The sequence below is a fragment of the Talpa occidentalis genome, unplaced genomic scaffold, assembly GCF_014898055.3.
Source record: "Talpa occidentalis isolate TD23 unplaced genomic scaffold, MPIMG_talOcc4v2.1 talOcc4.4, whole genome shotgun sequence".
NCBI classification, from domain to species: Eukaryota; Metazoa; Chordata; class Mammalia; order Eulipotyphla; family Talpidae; genus Talpa; species Talpa occidentalis.
This window is the reverse complement of record NW_023604295.1, coordinates 11,999,228-12,017,105: the sequence shown is the minus strand read 5'-3', so window position 1 is coordinate 12,017,105 and position 17,878 is coordinate 11,999,228. Positions and strand designations below refer to the sequence as shown.

The 17,878-nt window shown below is 37.7% G+C and overlaps 1 protein-coding gene across 2 annotated transcripts in view; it reads right to left on the bottom strand.

Annotated features, from left to right (window-relative positions):
* CYYR1 (cysteine and tyrosine rich 1) overlaps nucleotides 1-16,641 on the bottom strand; it is an 85,839-nt gene extending 69,198 nt beyond the window's left edge. Inside the window, exons 1-2 of one of the 2 annotated variants that reach the window (XM_037525058.2) lie at nucleotides 16,406-16,641; nucleotides 10,336-10,438 (exon numbers count right to left, since the gene is read on the bottom strand). In XM_037525058.2, the coding sequence (XP_037380955.1) occupies nucleotides 10,336-10,438; nucleotides 16,406-16,478 (176 nt within the window). In that variant the 5' untranslated portion in view covers nucleotides 16,479-16,641. The remainder of the gene's footprint in view (nucleotides 1-10,335; nucleotides 10,439-16,405) is intronic. The other variant, XM_037525057.2, reaches the window with a different exon arrangement.
* Nucleotides 16,642-17,878: the final 1,237 nt, after the last annotated feature.

Here is a 17,878-nt window from a genome sequence, read left to right as displayed (position 1 = left end):
CTTAAGAAAGCTAATCAAAGGAATTCTAAACTTTTACATGCAAAGGCACACTCAAATCTATACTGATGGTGATCACTTCCAAAATGGCCAGAAGTTAGAACACTATTTCGTGCATCCATGATTGACATGTCATCAACAGAGATGAACCAGTCATGTGACTATATATACTTCTGAAAAGTGAGTAAAATAAATTTTGAAAGAGGATTTCATTGAACTCATTGAACTCTGTAATGAATCATTTTGTAAAGCAAATCATTTGCTGATTTTTGCTATTACATATAAGATTTTTTTTCATAAATAAGATTTATGTATTTTTATTCAGACGTGTTTACCCTGCTTTTGAGTAAACAGAAACGGTTTCAGACAACACACAGCTTTATTTACTTCATGCATATGACTTGGGGTTATATTATGCTTTAGCAACTGCTGGGCAGCAGGACACAGAACTTAATTAGCTGCCTTCCCTGGTATCAGACTAATCATATTTGATTAAGAAGGCCATTTATTTCACTCAAGGCCCCAAGAGCTCTTCCGAGGAGGGATGTCCATGTGCTGGCCTGGGGGTCAGGGAGGGCTTCCGCGGGGCTGCTCAGTAGCTCAGGCACAGGTTTTCAGAATGACCTTGGTGAGGTCACTATGCTCCCCATGTGTTTCCTCTAGTCCCAAACTCCAGATGTTTTCATAACCCAGTGTTTTCATTAATGAGAAGAAAAATTTGCCAGACCCTTCTAAGTGGTTTTATGAATGTCCTTGAGCCCAATTTTGTGAGCTAGGCAAGTTGTTATTATTATTCCCTCTTTACAAGCTAATAATCTCAGTGGCATAGTGATACTAGGAGGATAAATTCACAATGCATCAAGGAAGAATGTAAACTTAATTTTAGAAATCCAAACATATCTGATTTTTCTTTTACAACCTTCGATCACTAAAACTACTATAATAATTAAGGATAGAATCACAAAGAATTCTTTTCAATTTCACATGCCAAAGGGCAAGAAGGTTTATTTATTTACTCAATAAATAAATAAGATTGAGAATAACTTAAGATTGAGAAGACAAAATAGAGTTTTTACTATTTGTATGATAAATTTAAACTCATGTGTTTACCAACATGTAATAGTTTGGAGGCTGATCTTATATTTTCCCCAGTGTTTGTACAGGATAAAAATGTATCAACATTGTACAGTGGGGTTTTTGTAATCATGGTAGCACACGTATTTTGCAAAATGTAAGAAGGAGAAAGAGTTTTGCTCACCTTTTTTGACAGTGTGAAATTGCACAGAGAATGTTTGAAGTAACTTGTCATGTTTTCCTCTATTTTTTTTCAGATGTGTGCAAAGGCATCAAAGAAGCTTTTCTCTTGTTATTGTTAAGAATTTACTTCTGCTTTCTTAAGAATGAATATCAAACTACAAATTATTTGTCTCTGAGTCATTATGGGTTAAATATTCAAAGCTTTAACCCTTGGTACTTTCAGATGAAAGGCTGTTACACTTTATGAGGTTATAATTGCTCTCTGAAATTTTCATTAGTTATAGTTGTCTTTATACTAATGTTTTGCAATTGGAAGACAGCTGCAGATCCTTTATCCTGGCTTGGAGCTGCAAGCCAGAATTCTTCTAATATAGTGGAATAAAAATTACTGCATGTACATTAATTTTCCCATCTTGATTTTATCAATAAATCATTTCACTTCCCAAAATTATGCAAGTGAGTGGAGCTGTACAGGAACCTGTTACCTTACCAGTCAGTCAGAGGCTGCCAGATAGAGTGTATTCAATCCAGAAATATGACAGGACTTTAAATCATTATAATCAAATTGGTCTTTGAATTCTAATCCCCATAATCTGATTATAATTTATCATAAACAGTGTGACTAGAAAGTGACTGACTGCACAAAAATCTCTCCTTTTGCTTTGTAATGACATCAGATTTATAATCTAGGAAAATAAATTTTCTCTGAAGTCAGTAACATATTTGAATTATGACTTGATTTTTCAAATAAGTATTTATCCAGATACATATTATTTAGAACCCACACAATGCCAGTTTTTTCCTGTTTAATAGAGGATTAACCTGCATTTACATGATCCATTATGGATCATTCAGTTGATTAGCCCTTGTGCCTTCAGCGGTAGGAAATTGACTGCTTGTCCTCTGTGGGTGTAGACAGTAGGAAGACAGACGGATAATGTAGGAACTTGAACAAAATGATAGTAATAGCAGAGTAGAGAAAGGATAATTTTATGGAAGCATATAGGAAGGAATTTAATCCAGATTTAGAGGATAATAAAAGGCTTCTCCAAAAGTATGGTGTTTAGGTCTTCAGAAGGTCTTATAGCATGAACAGTTTCCATTCAGCCTATCTTGAAATCTACAGATCCTCAGGAGCCAATAGAGAGTAGCAGGAAGAGATCAAGCATACCCGTTTTTAATTCCATCTCATTACATAGTAGCTGTTCAAAATGAGACAAATCACTTTGCTCTGGGCCTAACCTTCTTTACCTTCTTTATTTCTAGTACAGCTAGAAATACTAACATGTAGGTCATAAGGGTTATTCTGAAGAATAATTAATTGAAGATTAATAGATATATATTTTAAGCATCTAGGATACAGAACATATTAAATAAATGGTTATACCCCTCATTTTAATATTCCCTGCCAGCACCAAACATCTCTTATACTACCCAACTCTGATAGCTCTAGTTAAGGCAGCCTTTCTCCCTGGAATGTCTGAGAAGGTAAGAGCAGTTGTGGTGTGGCTGCGTTTGCAGAGGTGGGGCCTGTGGGTATGAAGGAATTACTCTAGAGATTTGAGCATCTGGAATTTGGGTATCCAGGGATGAAGTTTTGGTGGAGTCAAAAGTCTACACCTGTGTTGTTCAAGGACTCCCCTCACCTTGACTCAGGAGGCTGCATCCTGTCAGACTGACAGAGCATTCCCAGCTGATGGGTGAGAAGTATGTCATTTTCTTGCTGGAACATCTTCCCTATGTTTATTGCCCTTCCAGTTTTCTGCTCTATTACTTTTTTTGTTCACACACATTGCCCATTTTTCTATTATGTGTTCCGGATACTAATCTGTGAATCTTATGAATTGCCAATGTCTTCTCCAAGCGGCACAGCTGCCTTATATTGTGTTTGGAATCCTGTGACCTTCTATGTTTAAGCAATTCTTTTAAATTGAGTATAATTCATATATCATAAAATTTACCATGTAAAAGTGGGTGGTAGTTCAGTGGCTTTTAGAACAACTCTTTATTTTTTTTTTTTTTTACTACTTGTGCTTTTTTATCTTCTACCTTAGAAATCTTTCCTGTTCTCATACCATCATGCCATTCTCTCCTTTTTTCAAAATGATGTTAAAATGCAAATATTTGCTTCTTGCCTTTATCTAATTAGTTCAATTTTCAGGTGTGGTATGAAAGTATAATCTAGTCTAATATTTATCTAGATGGAGAGCTCACCGTCTCAGCATTCTAAATTACATAATCCATCTCCTTCTACTGGCTTGTAATGCTGTCTGTTAATTTATGAAGTTCCTATATACACATGAGTCCATTTCTAAACTGTACAATCAGTTTATCTCTGAACCAGATGCCACAAATTATTTTCTATAGCTTTATAATAAATCCTGATGTGTATAAGATAAGTCTTCTCATTTTGTTTTTTTTCGTAACTATCTTCTCTCTGCCCTGTCAGTTACTGTCCTACATAAATTTCAGACTCAGTCTGCCAAACTGAGCAAAAAAAATCCTGTGGATTTTGATTGAAATGGTATTGAATTTGCATATAATTCAGGAATTATCAATCTATTCCAATACTAACAGTTTTATATTCCCTTCCACAACTTAGTATACCTCTTAATTTCTGCAGAGCTCTCTTTCACCCCTGAAATGTTTATATATCTATATTGCTTTCTAAATGTCATGCATGGATTATTATTGATTTCTTACTAGGGATCAGAGTTTTGATATTATAAATTGGATTTGTGTACATGCCCACATACTACATTTTTTAATTGAGTGTTAATGATCTGCAGGAATACAACAATTTTTGAACTTATATCTTGCCATCTTGGTGGATTTTCTTATTTGTTTTTATAGTCTATGGGTATAAGAAATCCTATCATTTATAAATAATAACAATTTATTTTCTCCTCTTCCTATTCTTATTCTCTTTTCAATTTGTCTTGTCATTACTGCACAGGCCAGTAGGATGCTGAATGGAAGGATTTTATTTTATTTTATTATTAATTTTTTTAATTAATATTTTATATAATTCTTACATCATTTTTCATTTTTGCACAATGTATGCATTTTCATTTTGGTTATATTCCCCATACAATTGCACACCCCCCTTATTTTGATCCTAGTCCTTCCTCTCCCCTAGCCTACCCCCACCCCCAGTGTGTCTCTGGTTTATAGTTGCTTGTTGATTTTGATTTTTACTTTGTATTAATTAGTCTTTTTCCTGGTCCCTTATTTAGGTTTTCTAAATTCCTGCTATGAGTGAGACCATCCAGTATTTTTCTTTCATTTTCTGACTTATTTCACTGAGCATGATCCCTTCTAGCTCCATCCATGTTGCTGCAAACTGCATGTGTTTATCTTTTTTGAATGCTGAGTAATATTCCATGGTGTATATGTACCACATCTTCTTGATCCAGTCATCTATTTTTGGGTATTTGGGTTGTTTCCATAGCTTAGCTATTGTAAATAGTGCTGCTATAAACATAAGGATGCAGGTGCCCTTTGGAATTAATGTTTCTGTGTCCTTTGGGTAAATACCAAGAAATCTCCACACAGCTCTCCATAGAGGTTGGACCAGTTTGCACTCCCACCAGCAATGCAGGAGGTGAACGGAAGGATTTTTGATGCTAAACTGTCTCATAGATGCCTTGAAAGGGGAGGATTAGATCATAACATACTGGGAAAGGTGACAATTAAGCTTAATTGACAAAGAATACAAATTTGACCAAGAAAATTCAAGATATGACACATTTATATTTGCTCTTAACCTATACAATGTAAATATATGCCTCCTGAGAAACACTGGCATTCTGGTAGCAAAAATAATTTCTCGCATTTTAAATCCAATTCATATTTTACATTCTATTAGTTGCTTATCTTTGTGTCACTGTTAAAACAAAAATAAGACTCCCCCAAGCTCTGATTTGCTTAGTATGGACCTGTCAGAGGTACTATTTACATTTCGAGGCAGTAAGAATATTTTAATTTAATTAATTTAAATATTTTTATCTACACCAAAGACCTTTCAAAATGCATTATGTTTCTGTCAGTATTTGCATAGTCTTACGTGCTTTATTCAGAATGCTCAGCTACTTAATGAGTGCAGGACCTGAAATGCCATCTGAAAATAGGAAACCTTTATCTTTTAACTCAGTTTTGCTTTCATGCATAACATGGTTCTAAAATCACAGTTGTGATATTTACTAGCTGTCTTTGCAAAACTGTGGGCAATACATCTTTCACATTTCATTGAGAAGGAAAGAAACTGTATCCTACCAGGATCTCCATTATTAGTTCTTTTTGATTTTTTCCCCATGGGGATTGTGAGTTGGCCAGAGAGCACTCTCAAGAATCCTTAGACAGATCTGTATTTTACAAAAGCGAACTGAAAAGCCAAAAACCTATTTCTGAGTAAAGAATTAAATCCTATCTTTTCATTTGGCCCACAATGTCCAAACGAGTCATTCTCTGCTTCCTTTTCAATATTGCACATTTGTTGTCTTATACAGCAGTTTACCTTCTTTTTAGTCAAGTCGTTTTCAGTTTATTCCATTGGGTAGCAGTAATTAACCACCCAATTGCATTCTCTATCCCTTTGATTCTACCAAATTGTAAAGAAGACTCTATGATCCACATCTTTAGATTGGATTCTCTCTGGGGAATGCCAGTTAAATTTCAGCATCTGCAAAAATTGAATTATCTCTTTCCATATTCATCACCAATGTTTATCATTCCATGGAGAGGAATTGTGTAATTAAATGTCTGACAATCAATTCAATGGGAAATTGTTTATTTCTTGAGTTAGCCTAATTCTTATTTTTAAATATAGTGACATCTCTAGTCTTCAGGTGGTTGCCCTCCTGATCAAAAATCTCAAGAATGGAGAAATAGGGCCTTCCTGGTGGCCTAGGGGTTAAGTCTCAACGTTATCACCACTACAGCCCAGCCTGAGTTCATCCCCAGCCAGGGAGCTAACCCATATATGTCACAGCAGACCTCTCCTGTCTCGCCCGCTGCTCCCATTAGCAATGTATTTCAGCAGATCCACCTGTTCTGCTCCCCACTCTGTCTCTACTGAATCCTCTCACCCCCACCCCACACCTCTGGCCTTCATCCCAGTTCTTCTGGGATGAAGAAAAAGAAAAAGAAAAAGAAAAAAAAAAAGCAAAAAAAGAAAAAGAAAAGGAGAAATAACTCCAAGGTCACCTATTATGTCACAAATGGTTTTAAATAGTGGAATATTTGAAAGTTTTCATTCCAAATCTTTTTTCCCGTGGAATAAATAAGGATAATCTTCATTTGCCACTGTGTCACCTTTGCCCCTTGTCTTAAAGTTGTCTGAGAAAATGTACTTTCTGTGTAAGCCAGCGGTGTTACTTCGAGAAAAATATTCAGTTATCTTGTTCTAGTGTTGTTAGGCATGACTAATAAAAGCATGTAAAATCCACCGATAAAAGCAGATAAAATAAATCCCAATCTATCGTTTGTCTTACAGACTCACGTCTATGTACATGAATTCAGTTTCACCTTCCCCCCTCTAGCAACGGAGAACAACATGGATTTTTCCCCTAACTAATCATTTCCTTTCTTCAGTCTTGGCCTTTGTAAGAGAGTCTCTCTGTCTGGAATGTACTTCCCTTTTCTTCACTATCCATTTATATAAATATCTACCCTTTCTTCAAAACTCTGTTCATATTTCATGTTTACGAGGCTTCCTCTAAACATCTTGTTGGAACACATACACGTAGCTGTTTTCTCTCTTCCTGTGCCTCCACAATAACACATAGATCACCCCATTGAATTAGAATTATTTGTTTACATGCTCTACTTTTATTATTGCAGGATCCTAGAGGTCAAGTTATGTTATTTGTCCATCTTTGGATCCCAGGACCTAGCTCATTACTGCCAAGGCGACACAAAGTTCGATCCCCCGCCAGGGAGTTGACCCACATGGCACAGCAGACCCCTTCTGTCTTGCCTGCTGCTCCCCTCAGCACTGTATTTCAGTAGATCTGCTGTTCTGCTCCCCACTCTGTCTCTGGTGAATCCTCTCACCCCACCCCACCTCATCTCTGCCCTACACCCAGCTCCTTTATGCATAAATAAATAAATCTTTAAAAAAATTATTTGTAAATTCTGGAAAACAATGCTATTATTTTTCTAGATCAATGTCAGTACCTGTGGCCATAATGACCAAAAGTAAGTAAAAATGCATTTTTAAGTTTAATTTTAAAAATTGTTCATGAGGCACAAGTAGATTTTTAAATTCTTAATTGAAATTTAAAAAGGGGGGGGGAATCTGAATTTATTTGACAAAATGAACTCCTGTTTAGAATAAATAATATCTTAAAATGAGGACCTGAGTAAAATCAGACTTTTTCAACTAAAAGGTAAATTAAAGGCTAACTCTTGTGACCTCCTTTTGAAGATGAGTCTTAGTGGTTTATTTGCAAAACAGAAAGAACAATTGGACACTGTTAAGGCTAAGCATTTGCACTCTGATTATTTTGGGGGGTGACCCAATAGGAGGGTCAAGTGTACCTTACCTTACTAGTTTATTAACAGTATAGATGTAGCCAAATTGTATTTTGTACTTTTTCCATTCAGTTTAAACTGAACCAAGACATTTTCTATTTTTAATACAAGCATAAATAGAAACCAAATTATAACCAATTTATAAAATTATTCATTTAGGATACATAACATTCCACTGTGCTTATTGCTTTGTTCCTTATTACTTCACTGATAGCCACAAAGATTTCATTTTCTGCTAAGATGATTAAAATGATTTTACTATGAATGTGCTTGGATGCTTGGAAGAGAGGAAGCATGGTTTATGAGTTTCAGAATAGCAATATTTAAAAACATAGGCATGAAAGAACTTTTGTAAGCATTCTTGGAGTGATTTTTTTTAATCTCCTCTCCCACCCCCACCCCCAACACCACCCCAAGTTTAAAAAAAAAAAAACAAAACCTTTGGGTGGAGTTAAGAACTCTTTTCAAATCTTAAACAATAAGTGGAAATCCTGAAAATGTATTCTCCTTTATCCAGTGGGGGAAACATTTTAAAGTCCCTTTTCTCCTGAAGAATTGTTCAGCTAAGGATTTACTTTAGTGGTTTCTATTTTAAACTGAAAAGTCAGTTATAAATGCCTGAAATATAATGCTGTGCTTCCCTCCCCACCCCCACCCCAGCACAATTCTTTTTTCCCCCCAAACACAACAAATACGTGGTGCTAAAACCCAGATGAAGATGTCAACTAAGTTAGATTACTTTAACCAAGTGGTGAAATGAGTTAAAGACTTTGAATATGTATTTTAAAATGTGAATCTCATTGCATCTATAAAACATGTAAAGTACACCTGTAAATGTAAAAGTGTTTAAGTATTCTGATTAATAAGTAATCATGTCTTCTATATTTATTTACCAGAGTGGAAGTAGCTAAGAGGAGGAAATAGTTGCAATTGACATATCAACATGTAGTTAGTGGACAGAGAAATGGACCAGAAGACTAAGCTGGAAGATCAGAGTCACAGAATCACTAGGAACCCAGAATCCTTAAGTCTCCTGGGTTCACTCATATAACTGCCTGGAACAAAAGCATCAGGCAAGTGGAGACAACCCCCCAAATTTCTGAATTTAGTAAATGTATTTAAAATTACTTTAGAAGTGTGAAGGGATATACAAAAGTGACATACCTTTATATTTTAATATTTAGGGTCTTTTAAGTTGATCAATTCCTATAAATACAATTCTGGCCACTCTTTCATGTAAAAAGGGGGCTTCATCTCTTTTCCATTAAGCATTCCAAGACAAAATGCAAACATTTTATTTAGAATTTATGTGCATTTCAAAGAATGCTTAAATTCCATTTCTCAATCTTGATTACAGTCTGACATTTGTTACATAAACATGGTCCTTTTCAAGAGTATCTTGCATACAATTCTTTTTGGTCTTATTCAGAGAGACACAGTCTCTAATATCAATCTCAGTTTTGACTCAAGAAAGCCTATGTGGTACCAGGTTTTCTAGTTTCGGGAAAAGGAGGATGAGTTATAAACCATCTCAATGGACACATGCCTAAAATAGCCAGGCCTGGGCTACTTAACCCTAATCTTTTCCTGTTCCACCAAGCCTGCATAGGACAGAGGCAGCCACCACAGAACCACTCCCATGTCATCCACCTGAAAAACAAAACCAAAGGAAGACAGAGGCTCTACTCCTCCCGTCATGTGTGACTAACTAGGGAAATCAGAACACCATGCGTGACTGACTAGGGAAATCTTAACATTTGCAATCCTCTGCCTCTTATACTTCAACTTGAAGGTGTGTGCAAAGGAATTGAATTGCAACTTTTCAAAGGTACAGGTCTGAGGGCAGTACCTGCTCCTTCATTTCCATTTGCCCAGAAACATCTCTAAGACAAATTCCTGCTTTCTTATGGAAAAATGCTGAACACATTCTATTTGTCCATTTCACTGTTTTTGCAGTTAGCTGTCACTTTACAGTGTTGATGCCTAACCTTTCTTATTTCCTAAAGTTGCTTTATATGCGTTATGTAGAAAATTGACATTTTACATTTCAACTGTTTTTTATTCATGCCTCTTTAGGCATCTCCCAGATGAGTTAGATAAAAACATAGAGGGCAAAATAAACTGGCCATAATTAAATGACAAATGCTAACTTACAAATTCTTCAACAAAGCATACAAAACCAGAATTTAGGACATTAAAAAACATCAAGAATATGCATAAGGTCATAATATTTATATATACAACATACATTGCCTTTATTAGAAGGGAGTTAAAAGAAATGTTCTTTTGTTACTTAATTTGCACAATATATAAAACATTTTTAACTCCCTTCTAATAAAGGCAATGTATATTGTATAGTAATTGGCCTATTTTGTCAAATAATATAACACCCTAGATAGTGATGTATACTAAGTATCTCCACCAAAGATTTTGTGGGAACAGCCAATCTTAAATGTCTTGCCCATATACCTATAACTTAGCACTTTTTGAAAACATAACTGAACGTGGGAAAGAAGATCAATATTATCAAATTTAACCAATACTCACGAGAGGATATTCCCTATATAGGCATAGTAGGAGCAACAGTAGGGTGTGGTTCCATCACAGCAGTACGATCTACAGTCTTTGCCACACTGAGCAAGGCAATCAACTGCAAAAGAATGATATAAATGCAGTTATAGTTCAAATTATTCTATTTCACGTCTAGCTTGGTCAATGACCACTGTTTAGTACATTCAGATTTTTCATTTGACATATTCAGAATTCTAACATATTTGTAAGCATACGTTGATCCTTCTTCCTAGTTAGACATAAAGTAGAAAAGGCGGGGGTCTCCCTGGTGGCACAGGGGTTAAGATGCAGTAATATGAGGCTGTCCACAGCCACTGCAGTGTGAGTTGGATCCCCATCCAGGGAGCTACCCACATGGCACAGCAGACCTCTCCTGTCTTGCCCGCTGCCCCCTCAGCAGTGTATTTCAGTAGATCTGCATGTTCTGCTCCCTACTCTGTCTCTGTTGACTCCTCCCACCCCCCAACCCCGCTTCTCTGGCCTGCACCCCAGCTCTTGTATGCACAAATAAATAAATCTTAAAAAACAAAAAAAGGTAAAGAACATTCTTGGAATATCCTACATCATGCACCATAATTGGTAGTCAGAGTTGGTTGAATGAGATAATGAACGATGACCCAAGCATTCATTCTTAATTTGTCAATGGGGTTCTTCTAATAATTTTTAAATGATAAATTCTTTAGACTTCATTTGATGGAAAGTGTTACTGACACAGATAATATCAAACAGAGATAATTTTAAAATAATATCTATTTTCCATGCTTGCTTTCTCTATGATTTTTTTGCCTTCATGACTAGTTTGTGTACATATGGTAACAAATGAGTCTACACAGCATGTCAATCCACTTGGATTAGAGGTTTGAGTTAGTAGTAGGAAGAAGTCCCCAAAAAGAATTAATTAATTAAAAGTTTATTTAACATCAGATTTAAGAACCAGTAAGCTGGGAAACAACACTAGGTGGGGAGGGAAAGGTAATTTCTGATTAAAAAAGAAGTATTGAAATTTGACAAAACAAAATCGCTGTCCTCTTTCCACGTGGCTTTAGCAAGGAAAATTATACCAAAAATGTTGACTAAAAAAATTGGTATAACTTTTAAAAACTCCTAATTCCACCTAAATAATATATTTTGTATTTTTTGCATAGAAGAGCTTGGGTGTAGGCCAGAAGTGCAGGGTGTGAGAGGATTCACCAGAGGCAGAGTGGGGAGCAGAACATGCAGATCTACTGAAATACACTGCTGAGGGGGAGCAGCAGGTGAAACAGGAGAGGTCTGCTGTGCCATGTGGGTCAGCTCCCTGGCCGTGGATGGCACTCAGGCCATAGTGGTATGATAATTTGAGACTGAACCCCTAGGCCACCAGGGAGCCCCTCTACCTAAATAATTTTTAACAAGGTCATGATTTAACCTTGATGTATATAGTCAGTGATAGATATAAATTATAATGTACATATGACTTTTGGTATGTGATTAGAAAAACATTAAGTGTAGTTTGATAATTCAAGTTATATAATCAAAAATCACCAAATAAGTCATTTTCAACTCAATCTCTGAAGATAATATCAACTTTTTTCTAAATTATGTAAGAATTTGCTTTCCTGTCAGAGTCATAAAAGTGCAAGCTGCTTATGTCTTCATGCCATGCAATTGATATGTCTAGAAAGGAAAATTTAGATTGTGTTTTTAAATCATCTCCCTCCCAAAATGATTCTTTACAGTGAATGTGATCAAAACGTAGTAACATTCATCTGTCTCCATCGATATGGAACATGTGAAGAGGTTCTTACTTTCCTCCAATTTTATTTCTTGCTCATATTGACAAACCTCAGTGTTTTCCTCCAGGAAGGGGTAAGAAGAAATGAGAGGGAAAATTACCTTTGTAAGATTCAGTACCTCTACCTAAATCCACTTACACATTTTGAATACAGCAGCACCATGTAATGGTTTATTGACAGCCCATTTCTTTTTTTTTTAATGCAGAATACATGACACTTTTTAAGGCTATTTATTTTACATTTTCCCCAGGGAACTTCTCTAGCTCTCATTTTAGAGCTATTTAATTAACTGATATATTTAAACTGGTCCTTTTTCTCAGTATTTTAGCAGGGATGGTTTGCTGTATGCTCTTAAAAGGCTTTGAGATAATTGCAAGGAGCCTAATGTTCCCACCTATTCTGTTGGAGCAGGACAACCGATGCATGAGTAGCTTCATGGAAAGCCATTTGAAAGATGACCAGGAGAGTGACATCTTATCCCATAAATATCCAAGATTCATTTACTACTATTCTACTCCAATTACTGGTATTATATGGACTTGTTATCAAAACATTTTGTGCCGATGCTACAGGAAACCAAACCCAAAATCTTGTCGCCAAGAAGCTGGATTACACCTGTAGCAAACATCTAGATCATGTGACCTATTGTTCATAATCTTTATGGCATTTCCCAGCACTGTCTACTTCCCAGAATTAAATGAATAAAAGTGCATATTTTTTATGTTTAATATATTTTATTTTATATAATTCTTACATCATTTTTCATTTTTGCACAATGTATGCATTTGCATTTTGGTTATATTCCCCATACAATTGCACCCCCCTTATTTTGACCCTAATCCCTCCTCCCTTCTCTCTCCCCGTAGAGTGTCCCTAGTTTATAGTGGCTTGTTGATTTTGATTTTTTCTTTAATATAATTAGTTAAAAGTGCGGATTTAATAGTACCAAAAAATACATTTTCAATCACATTTCCAAATCGGAGTTTCAACCAAACCTCAAAGTCAACTGATATATTAGTTTTCTCCAATTTATTTGTGAATACTTCTATGAAGATGGGTTTGGAAAAGTCAGGAGATAGTATTATCATTGATAAAAAGAACAGGCCATTTCAATAGCCCTCAAGATAAATCATATAACTTGTAATATTCAAGCTAGTAACCTTGAAAATTAGTCAAGCTTTTGTCAATGATGTTAATTTAAGGTATGATCCACAAGAAAACCCCCACCCCACCTGAAAGGAATGTGTAGTGCAGGAAAAGCAAAGTCTGGCTCCAAGCACTAGCTCTGCCTCAGCTAAGGATAAGAGAGGAAGGAAAGGGAGTAGATAGAAGTCACTAACTGAAGCCCGGAAAGCAAAACCTTGGCCAAATCCTGTCTTTGTGGCCTGCAGTGGGAGTCGATAAATAATATAAACATTTCATTGCGTCTCTTTCCAAATGTGACTCCACAGCATAACACAATGCTTTAGGTATAGAAAACTTACCCTTATTTCCTTAACAAATGGAACGTAAGCTTAATGCATTTACTTTGGGAAAAATAATTCTGATTATGGACAGTGCATCTACGTGGGCTTTATCCCAAAGAAGCTAATTCATTTACCAGAACATTCGAACTAGTTTTATTTCTTTTTTTTTTTTAAAGTTTTATTTATTTATACAAGCACTGGGTACAGTCAGAAGCGTGGGAGGGTGAGAGAATTCACCGAACTAGTTTTATTTCTTCCATGTTCTCCCAACTAATGCCGATTCTCAAATCCAGCCATATTTCTCAGATCCAAGCAAACTGAATTATCTATTTTCACTTATAGACAGCTCATGATTTTTGCCTTTCTTCATACTATATCCTATTCTAGCTCCTCAAATGCAAGGCTTCCCTACCCTTCAAATGTCTAGTTTCTAAACGTCCTCCCAACTCAATTTTTCTGAGCAAATATTTACTGAGTTCCTCTTATAGGTCAGGCATTTTGGCTAGTCTCTAAAAATAGGATCCTGAACAAAATAGACATCACCTTCAGCCCTAAGTCCCCAGTAAAGACTTCTCCAGTATACACCAAAGCCTCTCATGACAAACTGTTTGATCCATTAGAGCAGTGGGCACATATTTTACCACCCAGCTAAGACTCAGAACAGGCCTCCCTCCTATTCTGTAGTTGAGTGGAAACAGAAGGCATGAAAAGGTCTCTGAAGTGAAGAATTCAGAGATGAACATTAAAGAACGCATTAGCTCAACCTTTCTTATCCAAGACATTAAGTCAACCAAGAACTGGCCTGCAATTTTGCTCTGTAACCTACCAGGAAAGGTTGCACAAGAGAGAAGGAATAAATGGACAGAGAGATTTCCAGTCAACTTTGTTACTGGCCAGCTTTGCTGATTTCCTGGATTTCCTGCATCTGGGGTTATGTGCCTGGCACTAGGGCAACTGGAGGAAACGAAGCTTTCAGTTTGACTCAGGGGAAGAAACAGAGAAAGGTACAAGAAAAGGTTATTCAATAGTCTGGTTCAATAAGGATACATGAGGATATTAAAGTTTAATCTGCCGTGTTCTAAGTTCTGATTTTTGTCTTCTTTTGATAAACAGAGGAGGTGGAAGGAATTACCATTGCTTCAAATGAACTGATAAGGAGATTTTAATGTAAAACTACTGATAATATGAATGTAACTGATGAAGTGAGTCCCTCAAATTCTGAAAACCTTATACAAGGTAAGTATTGTAAACAAATTAGAATGTGGATTCTCATTAAATAGGAAGGACTTTTCCTACCTTCATGAATTTCTGTATTTTGAAAGTCAACATTTCCCTACAATAAAGCATCTTTTTAAATAACTTATAGCCACTAACTTACATTTTAATAAACAGTTATTTTGACTCATTTTGGCCAAGGCTAAATAAGAAATTCAAATATTGTGATGTTCAGGTAACAATGTTGAAGTATTTCTGCATTTCAGTGGCAGTATCTTTCTAAAAAGGTAAGTCACAGGACTTTACATAAATTGAGTATGGTGTCCGGTTGGCATAGTAAGAGACAGTGATAACATTTTATAAAAAACTTTGCCTCTGCTGGTTTTGTGAATACAAACATGCAAAACCACTCACCAATGAAAGACTATGTTCGATTCCACATCAGTGACAAAACAAGACAACTGCTTTACTTCTCAATTATTGGCAATTCACACTAAGAATGACTAGAAAGTGGGATAGAAGTCATGTGTCAAAAAGCACTTAAGGAGGGCCTTCTCGGTGGCGCAGTGGTGAATTCTCTCACCTTCCCGCGCTTCTGACTATACCCAGTGCTTGTATGTATAAACAAACAAACAAACAAACAAACAAGTAAATAAATAAATAAATAAATAATCATAGGTCCAATTTGAAAAAAAGAAATCTTATATATCCTTTTTGATTTTCCATGTATACAAGATATCAATTGCAAGCAAAAATTCTGCTTCAATTTTTGCGATTTCCCCTCTTTTGTCTAATTACATAGGCCAGTGATTGCAGAACAGTCTCAAATAAAAGTGACCACAGCAACAGCGTGCATTCTCGCTTAGTAGTTCCCACCCTGACTTTACTGGAAATGCTCCACATGTTAAACAAACTTTTATCAACTTTCATCAGCGACACCACGCACTGCTTCGGTGCTTCCCAGTCTCCTGCTTTCCTCGCTGACTTCCATTATCCAGCACCTTCAAAGCTGAAAATTCCCTCAGCCTCTGCAGCACGGGTTCCATTCCAGGCAGGCCAGGGAGATTCCCACATGGCGCAGCAGACCTCTCCTGTGCAGACCTCTCCTGTCTCGCCCGCTGCTCCCCTCAGCAGTGCTTTGGGTACATTTGCCTGTTCTGCTCCCTGCTCTGTCTCTAGCAAATCCCCTCACCCTCCTGTGCCTCTGGCCTGTACCCCAGCTACTGTATAAATAAAAAAATAATAATTAAAAAAAAAAAGAAGCACTTAAGGAAACCAAGAAGCAGATCAGATTCTAGAATGTGTGGTTCCAATGAATGCATCTGGATGCATCCAATGCCCACTTGAGAATCTTCTCCTAAAGAATAAAAACCAGAGCGAAGAGATGAGAAGAGGGATGGAAAAGAGGAAAAGTTAAAGGAGGGGAACAGAACAAAACAACCCCGCGTGCGGGTCCGCCGAGGCGGCAGCCCCGGCTTCTGTCCCACCGCGCGGGGACGCAGCCTGGCCCCGCGCGCCCCGGGCGCAGCCCCAGCCCCAGCCCCAGCCCCAGCCCCAGCCCCAGCCCTGCGCGCCGTCCGGCTCACTGACCTGCGCAGACAAAGAGCAGGACCAACTTCGGAAGCAAGACCCCTGGACACCCGGGCAGCCTCCGCGTGTCCATCCAAGCCGGTGCCCAGCGGTTGCGCGCCAGGACGGACGGACAGACGGACTGGAGAGAGGCTGGGAGCTCAGGGAAGGCGCGGAGCCCGGGAGGATGGAGGGGACCGGGGCGGCGAGAGGGACAGAAGGCGCGCCCGAGAGGGGTCGGGCGGGGACCCGCCCCGGGCGCTGGGTGGGATCGCCGGAGGGGGCGCGGGCCGGCCGGCGCCGGGCGCGCGGGGGGCGAGGTCGCTTTGTCTCCCCGCGGCACTTCGGGGGCGTCCCGGGCCACCCGGGCTCACATTTCATCTCCGCGGGTGGCACCGACGCAGGACAGGGGGCGGGGGTGGCCCCGACTCCTCCCCACGCTGCGGCTCCCCCTTCTCTGGAGGGACTCCGGGGGCTGGTCCTCCCCGGCGGCAACTTTTCCTCACCTCGGGCGCTGGCTGTGGCTGTGGCTGAGGCGCTAGGCGAGCTCCCGGCCCCGCCCTGCGCTCCAGTTTTGCCTTTTGAATGAAAAGCCATGAATGAAAAGTTTGTTTTTTTTATCTTTAAATACACGAATGGAGGGAATTTTCAGCTTTGAAGGTGCTGGATAATGGAAGTCAGCGAGGAAAGCAGGAGACTGGGAAGCACCGAAGCAGTGCGTGGTGTCGCTGATGAAAGTTGATAAAAGTTTGTTTAACATGTGGAGCATTTCCAGTAAAGTCAGGGTGGGAACTACTAAGCGAGAATGCACGCTGTTGCTGTGGTCACTTTTATTTGAGACTGTTCTGCAATCACTGGCCTATGTAATTAGACAAAAGAGGGGAAATCGCAAAAATTGAAGCAGAATTTTTGCTTGCAATTGATATCTTGTATACATGGAAAATCAAAAAGGATATATAAGATTTTTTTTTCAAATTGGACCTATGATTCTTTATATTTTTAAAAATATAATTCTTACATCATTTTTCATTTGTGACAATGTATGCATTTTCATTTTGGTTATAGTCCCCATACAATTGCACACCCCTTATTTTGACCCTAATCAAAAAAAAAAAAATATATATATATATATATATATAAGATTCTTAACTACAGAAAAAAAAAAACACCCCATCATTTTCCTTCACAGACATAAAAATCAGGAAGTTCTCAGCTTTACACATGTAGCAAAAAAGGACATGACTAAGTGACTAACAATACTTCTCTTGACTAAGAAATTTCAGCATTGTAAAGATAGTAAATTTCCCTAAATTAATCTATAAATCTAGAACTTTAACTGAAGTCAGTAATAAGAGCATCATGAATTTTTTTTTTAAAGATTTATTTATTTATACAAGATTGATTGATTGATTGATTGATTGATTTATACAAGTACTGGGTACAGTCAGAAGCGCGGGAGGGTGAGAGAATTCACCAGAGCCAGAGCGGGGAGCA